General features: G+C 64.7%; 2 protein-coding genes across 5 annotated transcripts in view; one reads left to right on the top strand and one right to left on the bottom strand.

Annotated features, from left to right (window-relative positions):
* Positions 1-7837, top strand: part of LOC116517384 (mitochondrial import inner membrane translocase subunit TIM16-like) — a 28752-nt gene extending 20915 nt beyond the window's left edge. Inside the window, exons 10-31 of one of the 3 annotated variants that reach the window (XM_032230294.1) lie at positions 314-368; positions 483-540; positions 629-774; positions 859-954; positions 1231-1374; positions 1523-1646; positions 1788-1963; positions 2085-2193; positions 2332-2418; positions 2538-2680; positions 2925-3029; positions 3150-3235; positions 3318-3459; positions 3758-3847; positions 4085-4201; positions 4702-4837; positions 4926-5017; positions 5121-5207; positions 6889-6973; positions 7056-7192; positions 7308-7373; positions 7670-7837. In XM_032230294.1, the coding sequence (XP_032086185.1) occupies positions 314-368; positions 483-540; positions 629-774; positions 859-954; positions 1231-1374; positions 1523-1646; positions 1788-1963; positions 2085-2193; positions 2332-2418; positions 2538-2680; positions 2925-3029; positions 3150-3235; positions 3318-3459; positions 3758-3847; positions 4085-4201; positions 4702-4837; positions 4926-5017; positions 5121-5207; positions 6889-6973; positions 7056-7192; positions 7308-7373; positions 7670-7756 (2368 nt within the window). In that variant the 3' untranslated portion in view covers positions 7757-7837. Of the gene's footprint in view, positions 1-313; positions 369-482; positions 541-628; positions 775-858; positions 955-1230; positions 1375-1522; positions 1647-1787; positions 1964-2084; positions 2194-2331; positions 2419-2537; positions 2681-2924; positions 3030-3149; positions 3236-3317; positions 3460-3757; positions 3848-4084; positions 4202-4701; positions 4838-4925; positions 5018-5120; positions 5208-5488; positions 6008-6325; positions 6810-6888; positions 6974-7055; positions 7193-7307; positions 7374-7669 lie in introns of those variants that run through there. The other 2 variants (XM_032230292.1, XM_032230293.1) reach the window with 2 other exon arrangements.
* Positions 7838-8372: 535 nt separating this feature from the next.
* Positions 8373-18501, bottom strand: GLIS2 (GLIS family zinc finger 2). Of its 2 annotated transcripts, none has more exons than XM_032230298.1 (7): positions 18221-18501; positions 12448-12699; positions 12168-12253; positions 11600-11776; positions 11361-11494; positions 10979-11097; positions 8373-10792 (listed from the first exon to the last, which is right to left on the bottom strand). In XM_032230298.1, the coding sequence occupies exons 2-7, from the start codon at positions 12623-12625 to the stop codon at positions 10011-10013; spliced, it is 1476 nt and encodes a 491-aa protein (XP_032086189.1). In that variant the 5' UTR covers positions 12626-12699; positions 18221-18501; the 3' UTR covers positions 8373-10010. The 2 variants fall into 2 exon arrangements, with proteins under 2 accessions (XP_032086189.1, XP_032086188.1); XM_032230297.1 differs by having other exon boundaries at positions 12168-12346; positions 18221-18500.
* Positions 18502-19007: the final 506 nt, after the last annotated feature.

Here is a 19007-nt window from a genome sequence, read left to right as displayed (position 1 = left end):
GGGTCAGCTGGCTGCCAATGCAGGGGCTCGAAAGGGGCACTTTTATTCCAGCCCCCTCCCCGTCCTGGGAAGTCTTAATCCCACTTGTTCAATGGGAGATGGAGGCCGTGGGGAGGTCCCAGCTACTCTGCCCAGGCGCCTGCAGTGCCTAGAAGGACTCAAAGGTGGTCAGAGGGAGGCTGGGAGGGAGTTGGCAGCACGGAGGCCTGGGGGGGGGGCCACATCCCGAGAGCGGCACAGGCAGCCTGGTGAGGGCAGGGGGCATCTGGGTGGGGGCTCTGGCCGTTTCTCCAATGGGCCTCTTGTCTCACAGGCCTCTGATCCCGCTCTTTGACCTCAGCTCCGGCCTCCTAGTTCTGGCTGGGAAGGTAAGTGCCCACGTCTCCTGGGGCCGCTCCCCGCAGGTCCACCTGCCCTGTGGGAATGGAGGGCAGGCAACAGGGGGCCCTGCAGCAGCAGTTCAGGCAGCCGTTCTCTTCCAGGGAGAGAAGGGGCTTTTCTGCTATGAGGTGCAGCCTGCGCAGCCGGCCGTGGTGGAAGGTGAGTTCCTCCGGGCCCAGATCGCTCGCCCAGGGTCCCTGGGGGTCGGGCGTCCCTCTCCCCCTCCCACTCACCTGGCTCTGCTCAGTTCACCAGAGCTTTCTGGAGACCCGGACTCAAGGGGCGGCTCAGGTGCCCAGGCTGGCCCTGAACGTCACAGCCTGCGAAGTGATGAGGGTCTTGCAGCTGAGCGACTCGGCCGTTGTGCCCATCAGCTACCTGGTGCCCAGGAAGGTAAGGCAGCCAAGCTGCCTGCATGGGAGGAGGTGGGGGCCTCTTCCCTCTGCAAGCCTGATTTACCCCCAGCCTTTCTTGCAGGCCACACATGAGTTCCACAAAGACTTATTTCCAGACGGTCCCGGAAACGTCCCGGCAGCATCTGCTCGGGCCTGGTGGGCTGGGGACAATACACAGGTAAGGAGGGCTGAGCTCTCCTCAGTCGGTCACACCCAAGATCTTCAAAGACACCCCCCCCCCCAGCCATTCTGGACTCCACAAGGACGTGGCTCATGGCAGCTTCTACAGCTGAGCGCCATCAAAGCATCAGGCCTCTCCTGCCCACAGGGCTTCTCCTGCTCTGGTCCTCCGGCCAGCCTTGACCCATGCTCTCGATTGTCCTGCCCCATAGCGGCACCCTCCTGGGCCTTGGCTCCTCTGGCAGGGGGCAAACCTTTCCTCTCCTTGCTGCAGGTGGAGATGGTGAGCCTTGATCCTGCCCACAGGCCCAGCCCTGGCTTCCTCTCTCCCTGCCTGCCTCGCCTTGACCAAGACAGCCAGCACCCGCCCTCCGCCCACGTGGAGGCAGGGGATCAGGCCAAGGATCCGGACCACAGTGTGAGTGGCCGTGGCTGACAGGGCGCTGGTAGCTCTGCCCACTTCCAGGGTGCGCTTGTCCCAGCTTCCTCTGAGCAGGGGTGATCTGGGCATGCCCACATTCCTCCCCTCGGTGCACCGGCTGACACACAGCATTGCTTTTTGCCAGGTGGGCAGCAGCCTGTCCTCTCCTGGCAGTTCCTTGGCATCTCCATCCAGCGTTGCCCCATCTCTCCCTGCCACCGGTGGCTTTTCCTCCAGCCCAAGCCAGCGGTCCCTGCAGAATATTCTGGGTAAGGGTCTGTGGGCAAGGGACAATGCCTGGGCTGCCTGAAAGAGTGCTTAGCTGAGGTGTGGATGCTGTGGGGCGCAAGGAAGATCCACGGGGCAGCCCCTCCCTCCCAGCCCCACTCATCCCATGCCTTCGTCCCCAGGCCCGAGTTCTGCCTTCCGGCACATCGAGGGGGTCGTCTTGCCTCGCACCACCCACATCACCAACCTGCGAGGCTTGAGCCTCACCACACCAGGGGAGTGTGATGGCTTTTGCGCCAACCAGCATCGCATCGCCATCCCACTGCTTGCCACAGGTGGCCAGGTGGCCATTTTGGAGGTGAAACGCCAGGGTCATGTTCAGTGGCCACAGATTGCTGGGGGAGGGGGCTTCCTCTGTCTTGGCAAAGGAGGGATGGCCGAGGGCCTCATGCACATGGCTTCCTTCCCTGTCTCTGAAGCTCTCCCAGCCAGGGCGACTCCCCGACACCCCCATGCCCACCATCCAGAATGGGGCGCCTATCTCGGATCTGTGCTGGGATCCCTTTGATGAGCAACGCCTGGCCATTGGTAGGGACCAGGGGCTCTTGGAGCAAGCCTCTCTTCGGGGGTGGGGGGCACCCTAGCCTTTTGGCCTCGCCGAGCCCTGCCACAGGGCCCCACCAAGAAGGTCCACGCAGCTCTTCCTTTCTTCCATCTCTGGTGCAGCTGGAGAAGACACCAAGATTCGGCTATGGCGGGTTGAGCCCACCGGACTGCAGAAGCAGCTGCTGGAGCCAGAAGTGGTCTTGAGAGGTCAGCCCACCTCTCTCCCCCCCCCCCTCCTCCCTGTGGCTGCCTTAGGCAGGATCGGCCCAGGGAGCCTGGCACTGCTCTGAAGGCGTCCCTTCTCCTCCTCCTCCTCCTCACGCCAGGCCACACAGAGAAGATCTACTCCATCAAGTTCCACCCTCTGGCCTCCGATGTCTTGGCCTCCTCCTCCTACGACAAGAGTGTCCGGATCTGGGACGTGCGCACAGGGAGGCAGGAGCTGGGACTGCAGGGCCACACGGACCAGGTAGGGAGCACGACGGCCTCTCCAAGAACACCCGAAGTGGAGCCAGCAATGCAGAATAACCAGCAGTGAAGCTAACCTGGCAGCCCTGGGCCCCGCCAGATGCAGCGCCCATGGTGATGGTGGGGCATGCGGTCCATCCCAGACGTCCTGGGGAGGGCTGGACGCCCTAACCGAGCGGCTCGGCATCCTGGAGCTGCCTGTTTCTCTCGGCCAGCCTGGGGGGTTGACCTGTTGTTCCTTTCAGATCTTCAGCCTGGCCTGGAGCCCCAATGGACGTTGCCTGGCAACCGTCAGCAAGGATGGCAGAGTGCGAGTTTACGAGCCTCGGCAGGCTGCCCAGCCCTTGCAGGTCAGGGTGCGGGCAGGCTCTCCTGGAGGGCAGCCCCCCCAGGTATCCCAGATGGGCCAAGAGGGCAGCCGCAGCGTGTTCTCTTCCTGAAGCATCTCCCCCTCCCTTGTGCCCTAACAGGATGGTCCAGGGCCTAAGGGGGGTAGAGGTGCCCGTGTCACCTGGGTCTGTGGCGGCCAACACCTGCTGGTCTCCGGCTTTGACAGGTGAGGCCTCCCCCTCTGCTGTTTCCCAATTGCCCGCAAAAGCATGGCCGGCCCCATCTCTTTCTCCCCCTTCCTCTTTCAGCCGCAGCGAACGCCAGCTCTCCTTGCACCAGGCCGAGGCCCTGGCTGCTGGACCTCTGGCCACCATCGGCCTCGACGTCTCCCCCTCCACCCTCATCCCTTTCTATGACGTGGACACCAGCGTGGCCTTCTTCACAGGCAAGGTGAGCCACGGTATCCTGCTGCTCGGGGGGCTTTGGGGTCCAGGGAAGCAAAGCAGGCCATCCGGCACCCCCCCCTGCAGTATCCTTGGGGTGGGAGGGGGGAGAACACAAAGAAGGTGGCTCTTCTTTTACCTCTAGCCAGGCTGGTGTGTGGCGCCCGGTTCCCCACTCAGGTGGATTCAGCTTCTGCGTTTCTCCTGGCTGGGTTGAGCCTTCCCGTGGCGCTGGTTTGGCCAGAGGCTGGCGAAAGGCTTGGGCAGGAATCCCATTCTACCTCCTCTCTCTTCCGGGAGCCTAGGGCGACACCAGGGTCTTTGTCTATGAGGTGGTCCCGGAGGCCCCCTTCTTCCTGGAGTGCAACAGCTTCCTCTCCTGCGACCCCCACAAGGTGAGGCATCTGCTGGGCCAGAGAGCCAGAGAGAGAGGGATGCTGAGGAACCCTTTCAGGCTGCAGCCTTTACGGACTCGCTTTCTTTGGACGCTGGGAGGGCCGAAACCTTGCGTAAGAGGAAAAAGAGTGGGGCAGCTGCCCTCTGGCCTGCCCCCTCCCCACCCCAGCACTGACAACGGGGTGTGTGTGTTCAATCTCTCCCTCTCCCTCTCCCTCCCTCCTTGGCTCCTCCAGGGCTTTCACTTCCTGCCCAAGACGGCGTGTGATGTGCGGGAAGTCGAGATTGCCCGGGCATTGCGCCTCCGGCAGAGCTCCATTGAACCGGTGGCCTTCCGGGTCCCCAGGGTCAAGGTAGAACACCAAGCCTTGGCTTTTGGGGCCGGGTGTGCCTGTGCGCGTGCGTCTGCATTCGGGTGGTGGTGGTGGTGGTGGTGGTGTCCGGGTGTGCGTTGCTCAGACCTTCGGTCCACCCTGCAATTGGCCGGCTTCAGTTGAAGGAGTCCGTCATTCACAAACTCCGAATGTCTCTTGGCTTCCCATCTCACTTATATGTCCATTTATTTGCTCCAAGCCCCAGAAAGGCTCGTGTGGGGAATGTGGCCTTCCATGGTGGTCACTTCAGGGTCTGTGACTTACCTTTAGCCAGAGCTGTCCATGAAAGGGCCCACCCCCATCTCCTGCAGCTGCCCGGCAGCTTTCTTCAAGGGGGGGGGCTTAACTGGAGGCCCCCACTCTAATACCTCACCTCCCAGTTCAGAGCCTTTCCCGCCCGAGAGGCTCAACATCGCCACGGAGGTGCTCCAGCTTTTGTGCCCAGCCTCTCACCAGCCACGGGTCATTTCCTTCCATAGAAAGAATTCTTCCAGGACGACCTCTTCCCGGCCACACAGGTGTGGTGGGAACCTGCCCTGCCAGCCACAGCCTGGCTGAAGGGCGCTAACAAGCAGCACCGAATCACCAGCCTGCAGCCCAAGGACATGACCCCAGGTAAGGGGGAAGGAGGGGTCAGCTGGGAGGGCTGAAGGAGTTCAGTGGGCCTGAGAATAAGGGGCTTCCGTTGCCTTCCCCCACGCAGTGAGCCAAGCGCCCAAGGAAACCCCCAAGCGGAAATACCTGCCTTCCTCCGTCTACCTGGAAGAGAAGTCAGACGAGCAGAAGAAAGAGGAAGTGAGCCTTCACGGCCTTTGATCTTCTCACACTGGGGGAATGGGGGGGGGGGGTTCCTCTGCCTTGGGATGAAGAACCCCCCCGTAACGCCCATTCTCTGCAGCTGCTCAGTGCCATGGTGGCCAAGCTGGGGAACCGAGATGACCCCCTCCCACAGGACTCCTTTGAGGGTGTGGATGAAGAGGAGTGGGTAAGAGGAGTGCTTGGAGGGTCACACTATTGCCGGGGGGGGGGGGGGGGGGGGTAGCCTGGCCGCTGCCAGCTTCCATAAGCCCAGGGAGATCCGACTCCTCTCCCTCCCTCCCTCGCGCTCTCTTACACTGGGCGGGGGGGGGGGAGCTGCTAAGAGTCGCCTAGCACCAAAACTCTCTCTGTGGAGGGTCTTTCACTTTGGAGGGATGGACTTTGTCCCACTACCCACTTCAAGCAGCCACCCCAACATTGCTCAGCCCGTCTCTTATTGCTCCATAGGACTAGCTGCAGACGGACGCTGCCTCTCTGCCCGCAGCCCCCTCAGAGCCTGGGATGGAAGGAAGCGTCCCACTCGGGCTGCAGGCTGCTCCCTGCCAGTTGGCTTCTCCCCACTTGCTGCTTCTGCTTGGGGGGGGGGGGGGGGCTGCCCTCCTGCTGGAACAGGGACTCGGGCCACCTGTTTACAATCCCCCAGCGAAGGCCCACATCCTGAGGACAGCCACGGCTTCCCCCCCAAACGGGGGCCCTCCTTGGCAGGAGACCCCCACTCTCATCTCAGGCTGTGCAGCGACCCTTCTCGGCTGGCTGCTTTGAAGCCGGTGGGCCAGTCGGCCAGAAGTCTTCCATGGAGGGTAAACTGCAAGCATCCTTGCGGCTCATTCATGGCCCAAGCGTTTCCAGGCTGGCGTCCTGAAGCTGGAGAGGCTTTTGCTCAGCAGCCTTCTTGGGAGGAAGCTCCTTTCTCCAGCTGATTCCACCTTGGGTGTAGCCCTAACATGAACCCCTCCTTCTTCCGTTTTGGTGTCTCCTGTGTCTTCTTTATTGCTCCTTGCGTGTGGCTTCCCAGCCAGAGGGATGCAGCCCCACGGCTGCCTCTTCCCAAGGGGCGCTCTCTGCTCCGACTTCCTCCTGAGGAGAAGAGGCAGAAGCTCTCGGGAAGCCATGCTGTCACTGCTGTGGAAGGACTAAAGGGGGGGGGGGGGCTTCTCACTACTTGGTGGGGAATCTTCCCTAAATTCATAGATCCCATTTCCCCAGTTCTGCCGGTCTGGCCAGAGTCCGAAAGCAGCCCCAATCCCCGGGGGAGGGGAGGGGGGGGAGGCAGAGAGGTCCTTTCTTTGGGCAGCAGGGGGGATCTTGTGCCGGAGCTCCTGCCAAAGACTCCCCACGCCAGGCTCACCAGCCCCTTCGGAGGCAGCTTCCCCCTGGACGCGTCCCGCCCCGGGCGACTTGGGCACAGCTCAGGGCCCCGCCTCACGGGCAGCTGGAGAGCCGGATTTCTCGGGGAGAAGGATGACAAAGCCTCGCAGCAGCTCCCGGGAGCGGCTGGGCCGAAGCTTCCCAGGGTGCCTACAGGGCGGGAGGAGGCAACGCGGCCGCCTCTGAGCGATGGCTAAGCACGAAGTCGCTGCGCTCCGGATCGCCGCGGCGGGGCTCCCGAGCAGTACCCGAGGCTGCCACTGGGGACACCCTCGCGTGCGCCGCCTCACCAGGCGCTCTGGCCGCTCACCGCTGCTCCGTGGCTGCTTCCGGGACGAAGGGCCGCTCCTTCCGGCCACGCTCCTGCGGGCGTCCTGAGCTCCGCTCCGCGCCGGACATGGTGAGGAGGCGGCGGGGGGCGAGCCGGGGGGCGGCGGGGCGGGGCGGGGGAGGCCGCCTGACCGCCGCTGTCTCCGCAGGCCAAGTACCTGGTGCAGATCGTGCTGGTGGGCGCTCAGGTGGTGGGCCGCGCCTTCGCCCGAGCGCTGCGGCAGGAGTTCGCAGGTAAGGCGGGCCGGGGGGCGGCGGGGGCCTCCGCGGGGCCTCGGCCGTTGGCGGGACGCTAAGCCGCCTTGTCCCCGAGCAGCCAGCCAAGCGGCCGCCGATACGCGCGGGCGGACGGGCGGCCAGTCTTGGGCGGCCTCCAGCCTCTCCGGGATCAGCCTGCAGGAAGCCCAGCAGATCCTCAACGTCTCCACGCTCAGCCCGGAGGAGATCCAGAAGGTGGGCCGCCTTCTCGGCCGCAGCCGGCGCAGCGGGGCGGGTCGGCAGGGCTCTCGGGCAGCGGCCCCTGCGCGACGCTGGATCTGACTCGGCCTTCTCCGCTTTTCTTCGCTAGAATTACGAGCATTTATTTAAGGTGAACGACAAATCCGTGGGGGGCTCCTTCTACCTGCAGTCCAAGGTGAGTCCAAGCGCCGGCTGGAGCCTCGCTGTGGCGGCGCTTTAGGCCAAAGGCTTCTCTCCCTCCCTCGCGCCCCCTTTTTCCTGGCGTTTCCAAGTCCTCCGGATTCACCCGGAGGATTGGCCGCGGGGCATCCGGATAACCTTGGGAGGTTCCCTGCCCCCAGGAGCTGCTAAGGCCTCCTGCGATGTGGCTTCTCCTGCAGGGTGCTGCCCTCCGGTGGCTGCTTGCCGCCCGCGAAGCGGGTGGGCTCTCTGCCACACGAGTCTTTGGAGTGCCAATCCTTTGCCCTGCAGGTGGTGAGAGCCAAGGAGCGGCTGGAGGAAGAGCTGAGGATCCAGTCCCCAAGGGAAGAAGACTCGCCAGACAAGCCAGGCACGTAGCACAGGGCCCCCCCCCACCCCTCTCTCTCTCTGGCGCCCCCTCTAAATTATAGCTAGCCAATAAACAGCCCTTGTACAGCTGGTCTCGCGTTGTCTCGAAAGGAGCTGCCAGGGTGCAGGAGATCCCAGAGTCCCACCGCAGCTCAGTTGCCAGGGTTAGAGGGCGGCAAGGCTGGTTTGCCCTCCTTTTGTAGGCATCTTCCCTGGCAAAATGGCTTCGCAGCTGCTCCCTCGGGCCCAGAAGAAAAAACGTGCTTGCCCTTCTTGCGGCGAGAAGCCAGGCAGCCTGCCGGCCTCCGTGCAGAAGGTCCCTCGTGGCATTTCAGTTAAGGCTGGGAGAGACTCCTATGGTGGGCTGTCCAAGCCAGACGGCCAGTGTACGCCCAGATAGGCCGGGCACCTGGCCCACGGCTTGCGGGACCTTAGTCTGACTGTCCAAGGCCAGCTCTGCTGCCGGGGGCCACACAGGGCACCAAGGCAGAGTGTGGATAGGTTTTGCTGTGGCATCCTGGCTTGTCTGGGCAGGAGAGTAGCTGGAGCCATCTTTTCTCCGAACGCCTCCCTTCCCACCCCCAGACACGACGCGCACAGACTGACCGCAGAGATCACCAGCACGTAGCGAGCTTTTTCGCGTACTTTATTGTTCTTGTCGTAATCACCCTCTCTTCTGGAGGGCCCAGTTATAGCTTATCTTTTTCTGTCTTAAAACTATACTAACGTAAGAGAGGCAAGAGGAGGGCATCACCCCCAACGTGACCTACAATCAAAAGGCACTTAGAAACGGGGGGGGGGGGGGACACTGGCAGCCTGCGTGCATCAGCTCCAGGGCGAGTTTGCCCAGGGGGTGCTGTGTGAGAGGGAGCCCCAGAGCAGGCATGCGTGTGCTTGGGAGTCCAGCTCCCCTGCCTGGGTGGTTCTGGATCCTTAGCACCGTGTGGGCCGCTGAAGGTCTGCCAGGAATTGTCTGCAGGGGCTGCGCAACGCAGGTCGTCCCTTGAGAGGAGGGTTGGGGGGGAGAGTACATAGGGGGATACCCAGAGATGCCCTTGTCTAGGAAAGGCGGTTGGAAACAGAGTGACCCACCAATACAAGGAGGGCAGTCAAGAGGTGATCTGGGCAGCTGCGGGAGGAGCCGTGCGGTGGGGAGGGGAAGTGCAGAGCAAATGCTGCTTCTCTGCTGGGCTCCTGAAGCTGGTACAGCCGGTGGCAGGGCCTGCATCTTACGGTGCGGGAAATGGGCCGTGTTTTTCCCACCCATCCCGAAGTCCCGGCTATCTCCTGGCCACTCGTGACAAGCGCATGGCTTCCTGCAGGTCATCTCGGATCTGCGTGAAAGGCGCCAGCTCTTCCAGTGCTCTGCTTTCCTAAAAGCAAGGGAGGGAATCCCCCCCCCCCCCCCCCATGAAGAGAAGTGGCTCTTGCAAAGGTTACAGGACAGCCCAGGACCCAGCGCAGGGTTCATCCAGGGATGCTTCGCCACCTTCCCATCCCCACTGCCTCTGCAAGGCTGCTGCACAGCTTTAGTATAAGGAACTGCTCATGGAGGGAATGGCTCAATGGTTCAACCCCTCCGTGTCTCGTCAGCAGCACACGCCACGGTGCGCCTTGTCAGAGGCCTGAACCAAGCAGAAGCACCGGGCAGGAGAGGAGGGGGGCGGCCGAGAGAAGCTCTTCCAGGATTGGCTTCTGAACAGCAGCCAAAGGGGGGAGGAAAAGGCCTCTGGTGGTGGTGCTGCTGCTGCTGGGCTCCAAAGAAAAAAGGGGGGACGGGAAGCGCCCCAAGGTCAGAGAGGAGCAAGCCGGACACAGCGAGGCCTGCGGTGTGGCTGCTGCTGCCTCCACCGCCAAAGGAGCCAAAGGAAGAGGGGGCAGCTTTTGGCAGAGAGTCCTTCCAGTGCGCCCCCCCCCCCCAGTCTGTCTTGAGCTGGAGCAGGGCTGAGAAAAGGGGGCTGGGGCGGGGAGGTCTTGCTGGGGATGAACCAACCAGCGGTGCTCCTGGGTCAGCAGGACAGGGAGAGGGGAGGGCAGAATTCCTGGCTGCTACCCTGGGAAGCTGCTTATTGCTTTGCACAGATGCCTCCCCCCCCCCTCGTGAAAAGCCCCAGTTGCCACGTGGAGAAACGAAGGAGGGGGGGGAGCTTCCTTGATTCCCAGGAGCAGCTCAGCAGGTCTTCCCCACAAGGAGTCTTGTATCGCTCCCTCTGATTGAATGCCGGAAGGTCCCCTTCCAATCCTCCTCCTTGCTCTTCCCTACTTAGCTCACCACAGCTTCCTTCAGCAAAACGGACCCAGCCGGGATTACCATCCAGCCTGGTGGCAGAGTTTCAGCGGTTGCCCCTGAGTTCATGCCAGTGGACAGGTCTAGGACGCCCCCGGGGAGCAGAGAGAGGCCGTCGGTGGTTGCCTGCAGCCTGGCCAGTTTCACCCTCTCACTGGTCTCCTTGCATCGGCTGCCGCCACCAATGTCGCCTTTGAAGGGCCGGCCCCCGCTCTCCTGCCCTCGCTCGACAGCTGCCTTGGCAGAGGTGCCAGCCAGCAAGGACACCACTGGCAGCCCCAGGCTGCCCACTGAGAAAGGGGAGGCCAGCAGGGGGTTCTTGGCCAAGTTCAAAGGGGCAAGCGTGGGGCTGGGCAGGCCCGCGATGGCGGCCGTGCCCAGCCCGCCGCAGGCTAAGGTGCTGAGATCCAGGGGGGCCTGGGGGAGAGGGAGGGGCAGGCCATGGCTGCCAAAGAGGGCGGCCGGGTTAGGCACAATGATCTGTGCCCCGCCAAGGTAGGGTCCGTTGGCCATGAGTGGGGCTGCCTTGGTGGGGGGCTGCAGCTTCAGCAGCTCCTGCTGCTCGCGGGTGATGAAGTGCCCGTGGGCCTTGATGTGCTTACGGAGGGAGCTGGGGTCGGTGTAGCGCTTGTGGCAGCCGGGCATCTTGCAGTGGTAGGGCTTGTCCACGTAGTGGGTGCGGGTGTGCTTGAAGCGGTCGCTGGAGTTGGAGTAGCGCTTGCTGCAGCCTTCGTAGGGACAGAGGTAGGGCTTCTCCCCTGCAGGGAAGAAGAAGAGGAGCAGGGCTGTCCCAGGGAAGGGGGTCAAGGGAGGGCCCCGGCCACCCGTTCATCCCACTGGCCTCTGCAGCCGCCGTCTGGGGCCGGTTGGATCCCGGCACTTGTGGGAGGGCCCATCCAGAGGCTCAGGACGGTCTGGAGAAAAGCCGTCCTCGTGGGACTCACCTGTGTGGGAGCGGTTGTGGATCTTCAGGTTTTCTAGCCGGGAGAAGCTCTTGTTGCAGGTGGGGCAGCGGTGGGGCTTCTCATTGGTGTGGGTGCGGATGTGGATCAGCATCTTGTACCTGCAGAGCAAAAGCCGCTCGCAATGGGGGGCAGGGGGGGGTCTGGCACCTTTCCGCCCCGGCACTTCAACAGCCGGGAGTGCCTGCTGGCCCAATGCAGCCTCCAAAGATCCCGGGTGGCAGAGAGTCGGCTGACAGGAGGGATTTAGGCAGACGCCGGGAGGCCAACGTGATGGCCGTGTGGATCCCCTTGGAGCATTGCTGAGCCGTGGCGTCATCCCAAGGGAGGCCCCACACCTTCCCAACAGCAGGGGAACAATTACCTGGCGTTGAAGCCCCGGCCGTGGCGGGCACAACCCTCCCAGTGGCAACGATAGCCAGCATCCTTCTCTGGCTTCACGTGGAAGTCGTTGACGTGGTCCACGAGGTCTTGCAGGAGCTCAAACAGCTGGTTGCACTGTGGGGGGGGGGGGGGAGAGCGAGGCCTGGGGTGACGGGAGAAGAGCACAGACCCCCCCCCCCCGGCTTGGCAGAGGCGGTTTTGGAAGGAGGCACTGCTCACCTTCGACCAACGGCACACCAGCTGCTTCTGCCCAGCCGGGTCCAGAGAGAGCCGCTTCTCCTTGTGGGGCGCCAGGAAAGGGGGGGCTGGCAGGTGCAGGGACCCTCCTGGGTTCAGAGGCAGGAAGAACTGGAAGGAGCTGCGGAGACTCTCAAGGTAGCGCAGGGACTGCAGGTCCTGGAAGGGGCAGGGGGGGGCGCAGTTGGCAGTCCATCCCGTCTCCCAGGCCTGGCAGCAGCGGAGGACGCCGGGCTCTTCTGGGAGAGCTGGAGGCAGCTGCTCAGGAAAGCTGCTGGGTGTGGCCAGGGCAGGGGGAGTCCCTCTGCTCCCCCCCCCCCAATCTTGCTCAGGAGTGTCATTAGGCCCGGCACCCCCTCCAAAGCCACCAGGGGAAGGGGGGGGCGGGAACTTCCACCGCGCAGAGCCTGGTGGTGGGGAGGTTGCCGTGCTTCATCCCCAGCCTTGGGGGAGATTCAGGAAAGCTCCGACACAGACGTGGGCTTGTAAGCCCCCCTCGGGATGTGCGGCAGAGTTGGCACACCCATCCCCCCCCCATCCCGACACTTACGCGCAAGCTGGCACAGTTCACCAGCCCCCCGCTGCTCTGCCTGTCTGGGGAGGCGGAGGTGTTGCCGCTGGGAGGGCTGTCCCGGCCTGGTGGAGAAGGGGAGAGGCTCAGATCAGCGGTGGGAGGCGAGGAGAACCGATGGTCTCTCTTGTCTTGGCATTGGGGATGTGGCTGGAGGCCTGGAGGGGGCAGAAGACGGATCAGGATCAGCAAGTGGGGCACCCTTTTCCCACCAGCAAGGGAGCAGCCCCCCCACCCCGCTTCCCTGCCTGCTACTCACCCTCCGGAGGAGAAGGAGGGGAGCCTGGGCCCGCTCCCAGGTAGCCCTCGTCCTCTGAGATCTGGCACAGAGCACGGCCCTTGGTGCTGCCGCCCAGGGCCCAGTCTCGCTTCTCTCGCCCAGCCGGCAGCTTGGAGACGGTCAGCTTGAGGTCCAGGGGCTCGTCCAAGGAATGCATGGGGGGCCAGCAGCGAGGGAGCAGACTGCTCTGGTCAGCTGGGCTGGACTCACTCAGGGGGGTCTTCTGTCACCCTGCAGGGTATTTGGAAAGGCAGGGATGCCCCATTTGCTCCCACCAGGCCAGGTCTGCCAGCCACCCCCCCCCCCCAACAGACCCTCTGGCTCTACCTGTCCCAAAGCTGCTCCACAGGGAATCCAGCAGGGGGTTCGCCCCCCCCCCACCCCAATGCTTACTACTTCTATGGGTGCAGGAGGAGGCTGGCCTGGGCAGCCGCCTCCCCTCTGCAGAGAAGGGTGCCAAGCAGGTGGGGAACCCAGCTGGTTGCTCTCTGCCCTCCTCCCGCTTCACTAACCAAGGCCCCCTGAATATTTGGGGCACAGTGGGGGGGGGGGCAGTTGGCCGTCCAGCTCCCCTGCCTGGCTTCGGGCTTTCACTTTCTGGGTGCCAGCGCCCCCTCCCCCACAGGAAGGTCTTCCAATTGCAAACAGCTGCGCCTCCTCCTTGCCTGCAGGCGGTGGAGCTGCAAATGGGGGGAGGGGCTTCCTGGGGAAAAGGCAGCAGCGAGGCCCCCCGGAACCCCCCTCCCCCTCTAGGCAGAAGGCAGCCAGGGGGCGGAGGGCAGCCGGGCACAACCTGGGGCTTTGCGATGGAGCGCCGAGACTCGCTAAAGCCGCTTTCAAGGGGCCTAAGAAACCCCAGCGCCCCCTTCAGGAGGGAGGGCTTTGGGGGGGGGGCGCCAAGGGCAAAAGGCTGCTGGGCTCCCGAGGACCGCTGCTGCCGCCCATGCACAGCCAGCGCCCCCCCTTCCGATGCGGCCCCCTCCCCGCAGCTCGGCTGCCTGAAGCGGCGCCGTGGACCCAAGACGGCGCAGCCTCCGCGCCCTCCCGGCGAGCCAAGCGGGCCGATTGCTGACACGTGTCTCCTCCTTCCTCCCCCTCGCCAGGCCGGTCCCGCTGAGCGCGCCAAGGGCCGCCAGCCTCCGGCCCCGCCAGGAACGCGGCTTCTGACACTTCCCGTGCTCCGAGGGCGCAGCCGGGGCTCTGCTGCCGCCGGCGCCCCTTGGAGTCGGTTCCGCCGGAGGCCGCCCAACCGCCCCCCTCCCCGGGCGCAGGAAGGGGCGGCGGGCGCTTCCCTCCTCGGCCCGGGCGCCGGCGGGCAGTGGGGGCCCCCGCCGCGCCCTCTCCGGGTGCCTGGCATGCCGCGCCCCCCGCCCGGCTCTGGGCGGCACCTGCGAACTCACCCGACCCGGATGGCGCAGGCCGGCTCCTGCTCGCCCTCCCCGCCGGCCTTGGCGCTGGGCCCGGCCGGGCTGCGGCTCAGACATGCTGGAATGCGCAGGCCCCTCCCTGGAAGTGGGGGGGGGGCGGGCAGCCAGAGGGAGAAGCACCTCGGCGAGGCCAGCGCCGAGTCTGCAATGCAGAGGCGGGGGAGGGGCTCCGAAGCGCCTTTGAGAGGGGGGCAAAGATCCCCGCAACGCCCCCGCCCCCCCCCCCCCGGCGCAGGCTGAGGCCCAGTGGGGGGGGCGCTTCTGGCCCGGAGCCCCCCCCCTCTTCCTGTGCCTGGGCGGAGGGGGGAGGGCGGGGAGGAAGGAGGTGCAGCCTGCCTGGGCGCACAGCAGCTGGAGGGGAGAATGCAGGTGCCAGGCCTCAGTGTGGGCCTCTCCCGGAGGAAGCCCTGGCTTCACCCAGCCCCTGCCCTGACACAGCGTGCATCTGGCGCAGAGGGGGCTGGAGGGCCTACCTGCTACGGTACAGCCGTCAGGACCCGTGAGTGAGTGCACCCAGAGGAGAGACAAAGGCCGCACACACAAGGACGCCACTGGGAAAGATCAGACGGCATCCCCTAGGATCCCCTCCCCTTTCAGGATGCAGCCCACAACAGGGCAGGCGTAGTTCAGGGGGACCCTTGCCCACCTGCTCTGCCTGTTCGGGTGCTCACCATGCACCATTCCCTTTCCCCCAGCCTTTGCCCTCCTGCAGGAGGAATGCCTGAGCAGAGTCCAGCCTACCCCAGAGGCCTGTCGTTCTCCAGTGCCAGAGCCTCCTGGCAGAAGAGCCTCCGGCCGGCACTATTAGCCAAGCCCATGGCCAGGGGCCTCCAGAGGGCCAGGCAACAAGCATTGGTGGTCAGGGCCCCAGGATGCTCCAGGATGCCCAGGGCACAGAGAGTCTGGGGGAGGCACCGTTTCCCAGGCAGGGAGCCTGGAGTGCCAAGGGAGGAGCTGCTGCCCCTGCTGTGCAGAGCAGCCCTCTGCCTCCATGAAGTCTGCCCTCCCCACCCCCACCCCGCCATATTCCAGTGGCCTCTCACTGGATTCCTGAGCTGCTCCCAGGAGCTGGGCTGGGTGGGACACTGGATGGGAAGCAGCTCCCCGCCCTGCGAAGCAGCAGCAGCAGCTGCCAAACCAAACTGGCCCCAGAGCAGAACATTCCTGGGAACAAGCCTTCCCAGAATCCAGAGGAAGTCGACCGAGGGAGCCACTGGCAGGAGGGGCCGGCAGGCCTCCCTCCACAGATGTGCAGAGGCACCTAAGCCCCCTCCAGTGACGGCTGACGGGGCGGGGGGGGAGGACAAGGAGGAGCGGCAGACGGACAGAAGCTGTCCTGCTGGCAAGACCCTCCCCAGCTCTTTCCTTAAGACTCGGAGGCTTCAGGGGGAGGCTGGACGGCTGGGCATTCGGGCCAGAGCGGCCCCCACCTACTCCATGCCTGGCCGCAGCTCCCTGCTCCATCCCTGGCAGACCCACCTCACCACTTCCCTCCTGTACTGACTCATATCAACGACAGCCAGGCAAGGGCTGGATGTGGTCAGGAAGCGGCCAAGAACACAGAGGCAGCTCTCTCGGGCGCCCGTCTTCCAGGACTGGCACCCCGGAGGGTTCTTCCAGGCACTCCCATTGTCCAGGACGGCACCCCTGGCGGGGGGAGAGCTGTGGCCTGACACGGACCACACCACTCGAAGAAGGCCGCCTACTCAGCCACCTCTCTGCTGAGGGAGGCAGTTTAAAATCAGCAGCTGGTGCCTCTGCCTGGCTTTCAGCGGCCAGCTGGCCAGCCGGGAGGGGGGTGGGGGGAGTCCCCAGCCAAATTCCCCATTTTCCTTCTTTGCTGAGGGGCTCCACGCTCAGGGGCCACATGGAGAAGTAGCCACACGGTTTAACAGAACCACAAGCCGCTAATCCTCCTCAACTTCAGTTAGAGAGATGGAGCTGCAGCCACATCCATCTCGTTCCCTGTTCTTCCCCTCCACGAAACACGACTAAAACTGCCCTCCTGGGAATCCAGATCAGCCTGAACCCACAGCCCTTGCTAGTTGAACTCGATACCCAAAGCCCACCTAGTAAGGATGGGGAGGGGGGCACTGCTGGGGCCTTCTGGCTGGGAGTGTCTGGAAGTCCCTCCACGCATCAGAGGAGGAGGCTCTGTCCAGCTGGCCCACCTGGGAGTCGCTTTCCTCCCACTCGGCTCCAGACCTTCTCGACTGGGGCCCCGCCTGCTCTAAACTGGGCAACTGGCAGCCCCCCCCCATCTGCCCAGCACAGCCCCATCTTCTCAGACATGCAGAGGCCCAAGTTCACCCCACGGAGCTGGCTGAAACCTCCCCAGGGTGGAAAGGTTGGGAAAGCACCACACTTGGGGAAGGCACAGGTGGGATTTGGGGCGACTTTGCCTCAAGCCCCCCAGAAAGCTCTGTACAGTGCCTGGGTGGGGAAGGGATCCATCCATTGGCAGCCCCCCTCTGCTTGGTGGCCAGCTGACCTCCCTTTCCTACCTATCTCACCTCGGTATGTCCTGCCCTCACCCCCACCCGAGCATCAGCCCTGCCTCCTTGGATGCAAGACAGCCAATGGCGCCCTGGGTGATCACTTCACCTAGGCAGCTGCCAGGCCCCAGGAGGTCTGCTCTAATGCAAATTCAGCTGGGGGGGGCAGGGGTAAAGCGGGAAGGAGACCAGCATGCCCCAGGCCGTTTAGTGAGGGGCAGCCCTGGGAGGACTCTGCTTGTGGGGGGGGGGGTGCTTGGCAGCCTGGCGTGATGGCTGGAAGCCTTTTTCTCCCTCCTGCCCCTTCTGGAAATCAGAGGCAGCTGGACACATGGACCTGCAGCCTCTTCGCAACAGGCAAGAAGGCCGATCCTGCACTGGCCAATGCCCCACTTACGCCCACGGCTAGCCCCTTAAATAGCTTTAGAGAAATGCAGCCGAGAGTCAGATCCTGAGAATCACCCAGAGCCGCCCCACTCCAAAGCCTGGAAGGCAGGAAGACAATCGATCAAGGGCTGGGGAAGCAATCGAATCCTACCAGTTTCAGCCATTGGGAGTCTCCAGCATGATGAGAAAGGGGGGGGGGTTTCTCAGGGCCCCCAGGTTTCCCTGCCCATATCTCAGCCACACTGGCTCCACTGAGGGCACCCCTGCTCCCCCTCCTGCCCTCCAAGATGCCCCTCCTGGCTGCAGGGCCCATTCAACCACAGACAGTGGGTAAGAGGTCAGCCCTGGCTGAGTGGGGAAGTCCATTGCCAAGGAAAGGGAGGGAGGCCAGGCTGAAGCACAGGTCTCCATGCACAGAATCTTTCCCAGAAAATGGCAGAAAATGCCAGTGCTATGGAAGACACTCAATCAGGCTGGGAAGGGTGAGGGATTGGGGAGGGGGGGTCAACTCTGTAGCTCCCTGCTCAGGTGAAGCTGGAAGAGCATTGACTAGAAGGGGAAGGAGAGGCAAGGTCAAGCCCACCTCCCACTCTGGGGAAGCCGCCTGGCCTTCTAGCCAGAGTGCCCATAGGGTGGGCAACGGCTGTCCCTGGCACCTTCCATTCTGGGCTACAACTCCTCCCCATTCCCAAAGGGGTTTGGGGGGGGGGGCACAGAGTGCAGTGGCCACATCCAGGTTTCCCTGCTCTCTGCTGGGGCTCTGCTGCTGCTGCTCTGCCATGCTTGGGTGGCTCTCAGCAGGGAGGTCTTGCAAGGACATTCCTGCCCTCCCTGGCTCCCCAACAAACCACAGACCCCCCCCTCTTCTTCAGACCCCCCACAATGACAGGCTGCATTGGGCTGCAGGCCTCAATCCTTCTTGCCAGAAGATGCCGCCCCCAACAGCTTCTGCCCTGGAAACCCCCTTTCAGCTGGAAGCCCGTGGCAGCTTGAGCAGAGCAGGAAGGGGGTCCCCAGTGCCGTCCCAAAGGACCTTCCAAGAAGGGCTACCCCGGGGTCCCCGGCCCTGCGGTTTCTCCTCCCTTCTTCCCCCTTAGGCTGGCCCGGGAGGGGGCCGCAGCCCTCCTATGGTGCTCCGGGTAGCCTCCGCTGCCCTCTCGCGAACAGCCCCAGGTGCCAAACTTCCAGGCAAGGCGCGGGGCGGGGGCGTCGTGCGCTCAACCCGGACGCTGAGGTTCCCATTGCGGAAAGCAAGCCAGGCAGCCAGAGAAGGGGCGGCGGGCAGCGGCCGGGGGGATAATGGCTCCCAGCAAAGGGCAGGCGTGTTTTGCAGAGGCGGCGGCTTCCCCATCTGGGGGTCTTATGGGTCCGATCCGCCGCGCGCCCCCTCCCTCCCCCCGTCCCTCCCTCCCTGACCGGCCGCCTGCGCACCCGTCGCCTTACCTTGGCGCTGGCCGGTGGCGGAAGGCAGGGAGGCGTCTCGGCGCAGCTTTGTGCGCGCCCCCGGTGGCTAGGCGAGCGGGCGGAGAGGCTGGGGAGCGGCGCTGGGGCTGCCCTCTTTGGGGGTCCTGGCAGGCTTTCACCTGTGCGAGAGACCTCCGGGGGGCGCCTCCCCACGCCGCCTCGCCCACCCCCACCGGCACCGATGGGGCGCACGGCCGCAGCGCCACATCTGCGCCTCGGCAGGGAGGGAGGGCGGGAGGGCAGCGAAGATGCCGCGCGAGCGAGCGAGCGAGCGAGGGCGGCGGCGGAGGCGGCGAAGGGGAGGATCTCTCTGGCTCCCCTCCCCCGGCTCTGGGTCGCGGGGGGCGAGTCTCGGGCGGATGGAGGCGGCGCCTGCTGGAGAGGAGGGGCGCGGGGCGGGGGGAGCGAGCGGCCCCTTCCCCTCGTCTTGATTGACGATCTCCGGCAGCGGAGGGACGGAAGGGCGCTCGGCTTCCCGCACCAGGCTGGGCGGAGCGGCCGTCCCGCGCCTTCCGAGCGGGCGGAGGGGGCAGCGCGCCAGCCGGCCTCTTCCGCCGGGGGAGGGGGAACGCCGGGATAGGCGAGGCTCCCCCGGCCAGAGGGCCAAGGCCGGAGCAGCGGCCTCGCTCGGCGCTCTCCTAGCCGGTTTCCTAAGGGCCGTGTCCAGTCGGCAGCCGGGGCCTCTCGGAGATTTGCGTTTCCCCCACGCCTCCCCGTCCCTGGCGATGGGCCCCTACGGCCTGCCCAAAGGCCCCTGCGGCCGCCT

This window comes from Thamnophis elegans, chromosome 14, assembly GCF_009769535.1.
Source record: "Thamnophis elegans isolate rThaEle1 chromosome 14, rThaEle1.pri, whole genome shotgun sequence".
NCBI classification, from domain to species: Eukaryota; Metazoa; Chordata; class Lepidosauria; order Squamata; family Colubridae; genus Thamnophis; species Thamnophis elegans.
Note: the sequence above shows the minus strand (reverse complement) of the source record. Positions and strands in the feature narration are given on the sequence as shown.

Bases quoted from the DNA above. Each gene is read 5' to 3' on its own strand.
- GLIS2 (XM_032230297.1), bottom strand. From the start codon at position 12,625: ATGCATTCCTTGGACGAGCCCCTGGACCTCAAGCTGACCGTCTCCAAG. The intron at 12,347-12,447 runs GTGAGTAGCAGG...TGCCCCCTCCAG, and splicing joins CCCTCCTTCTCCTCCGGAGG to GCCTCCAGCCACATCCCCAA. The intron at 10,793-10,978 runs GTGAGTCCCACG...TCTTCCCTGCAG, and splicing joins CCACAACCGCTCCCACACAG to GGGAGAAGCCCTACCTCTGT.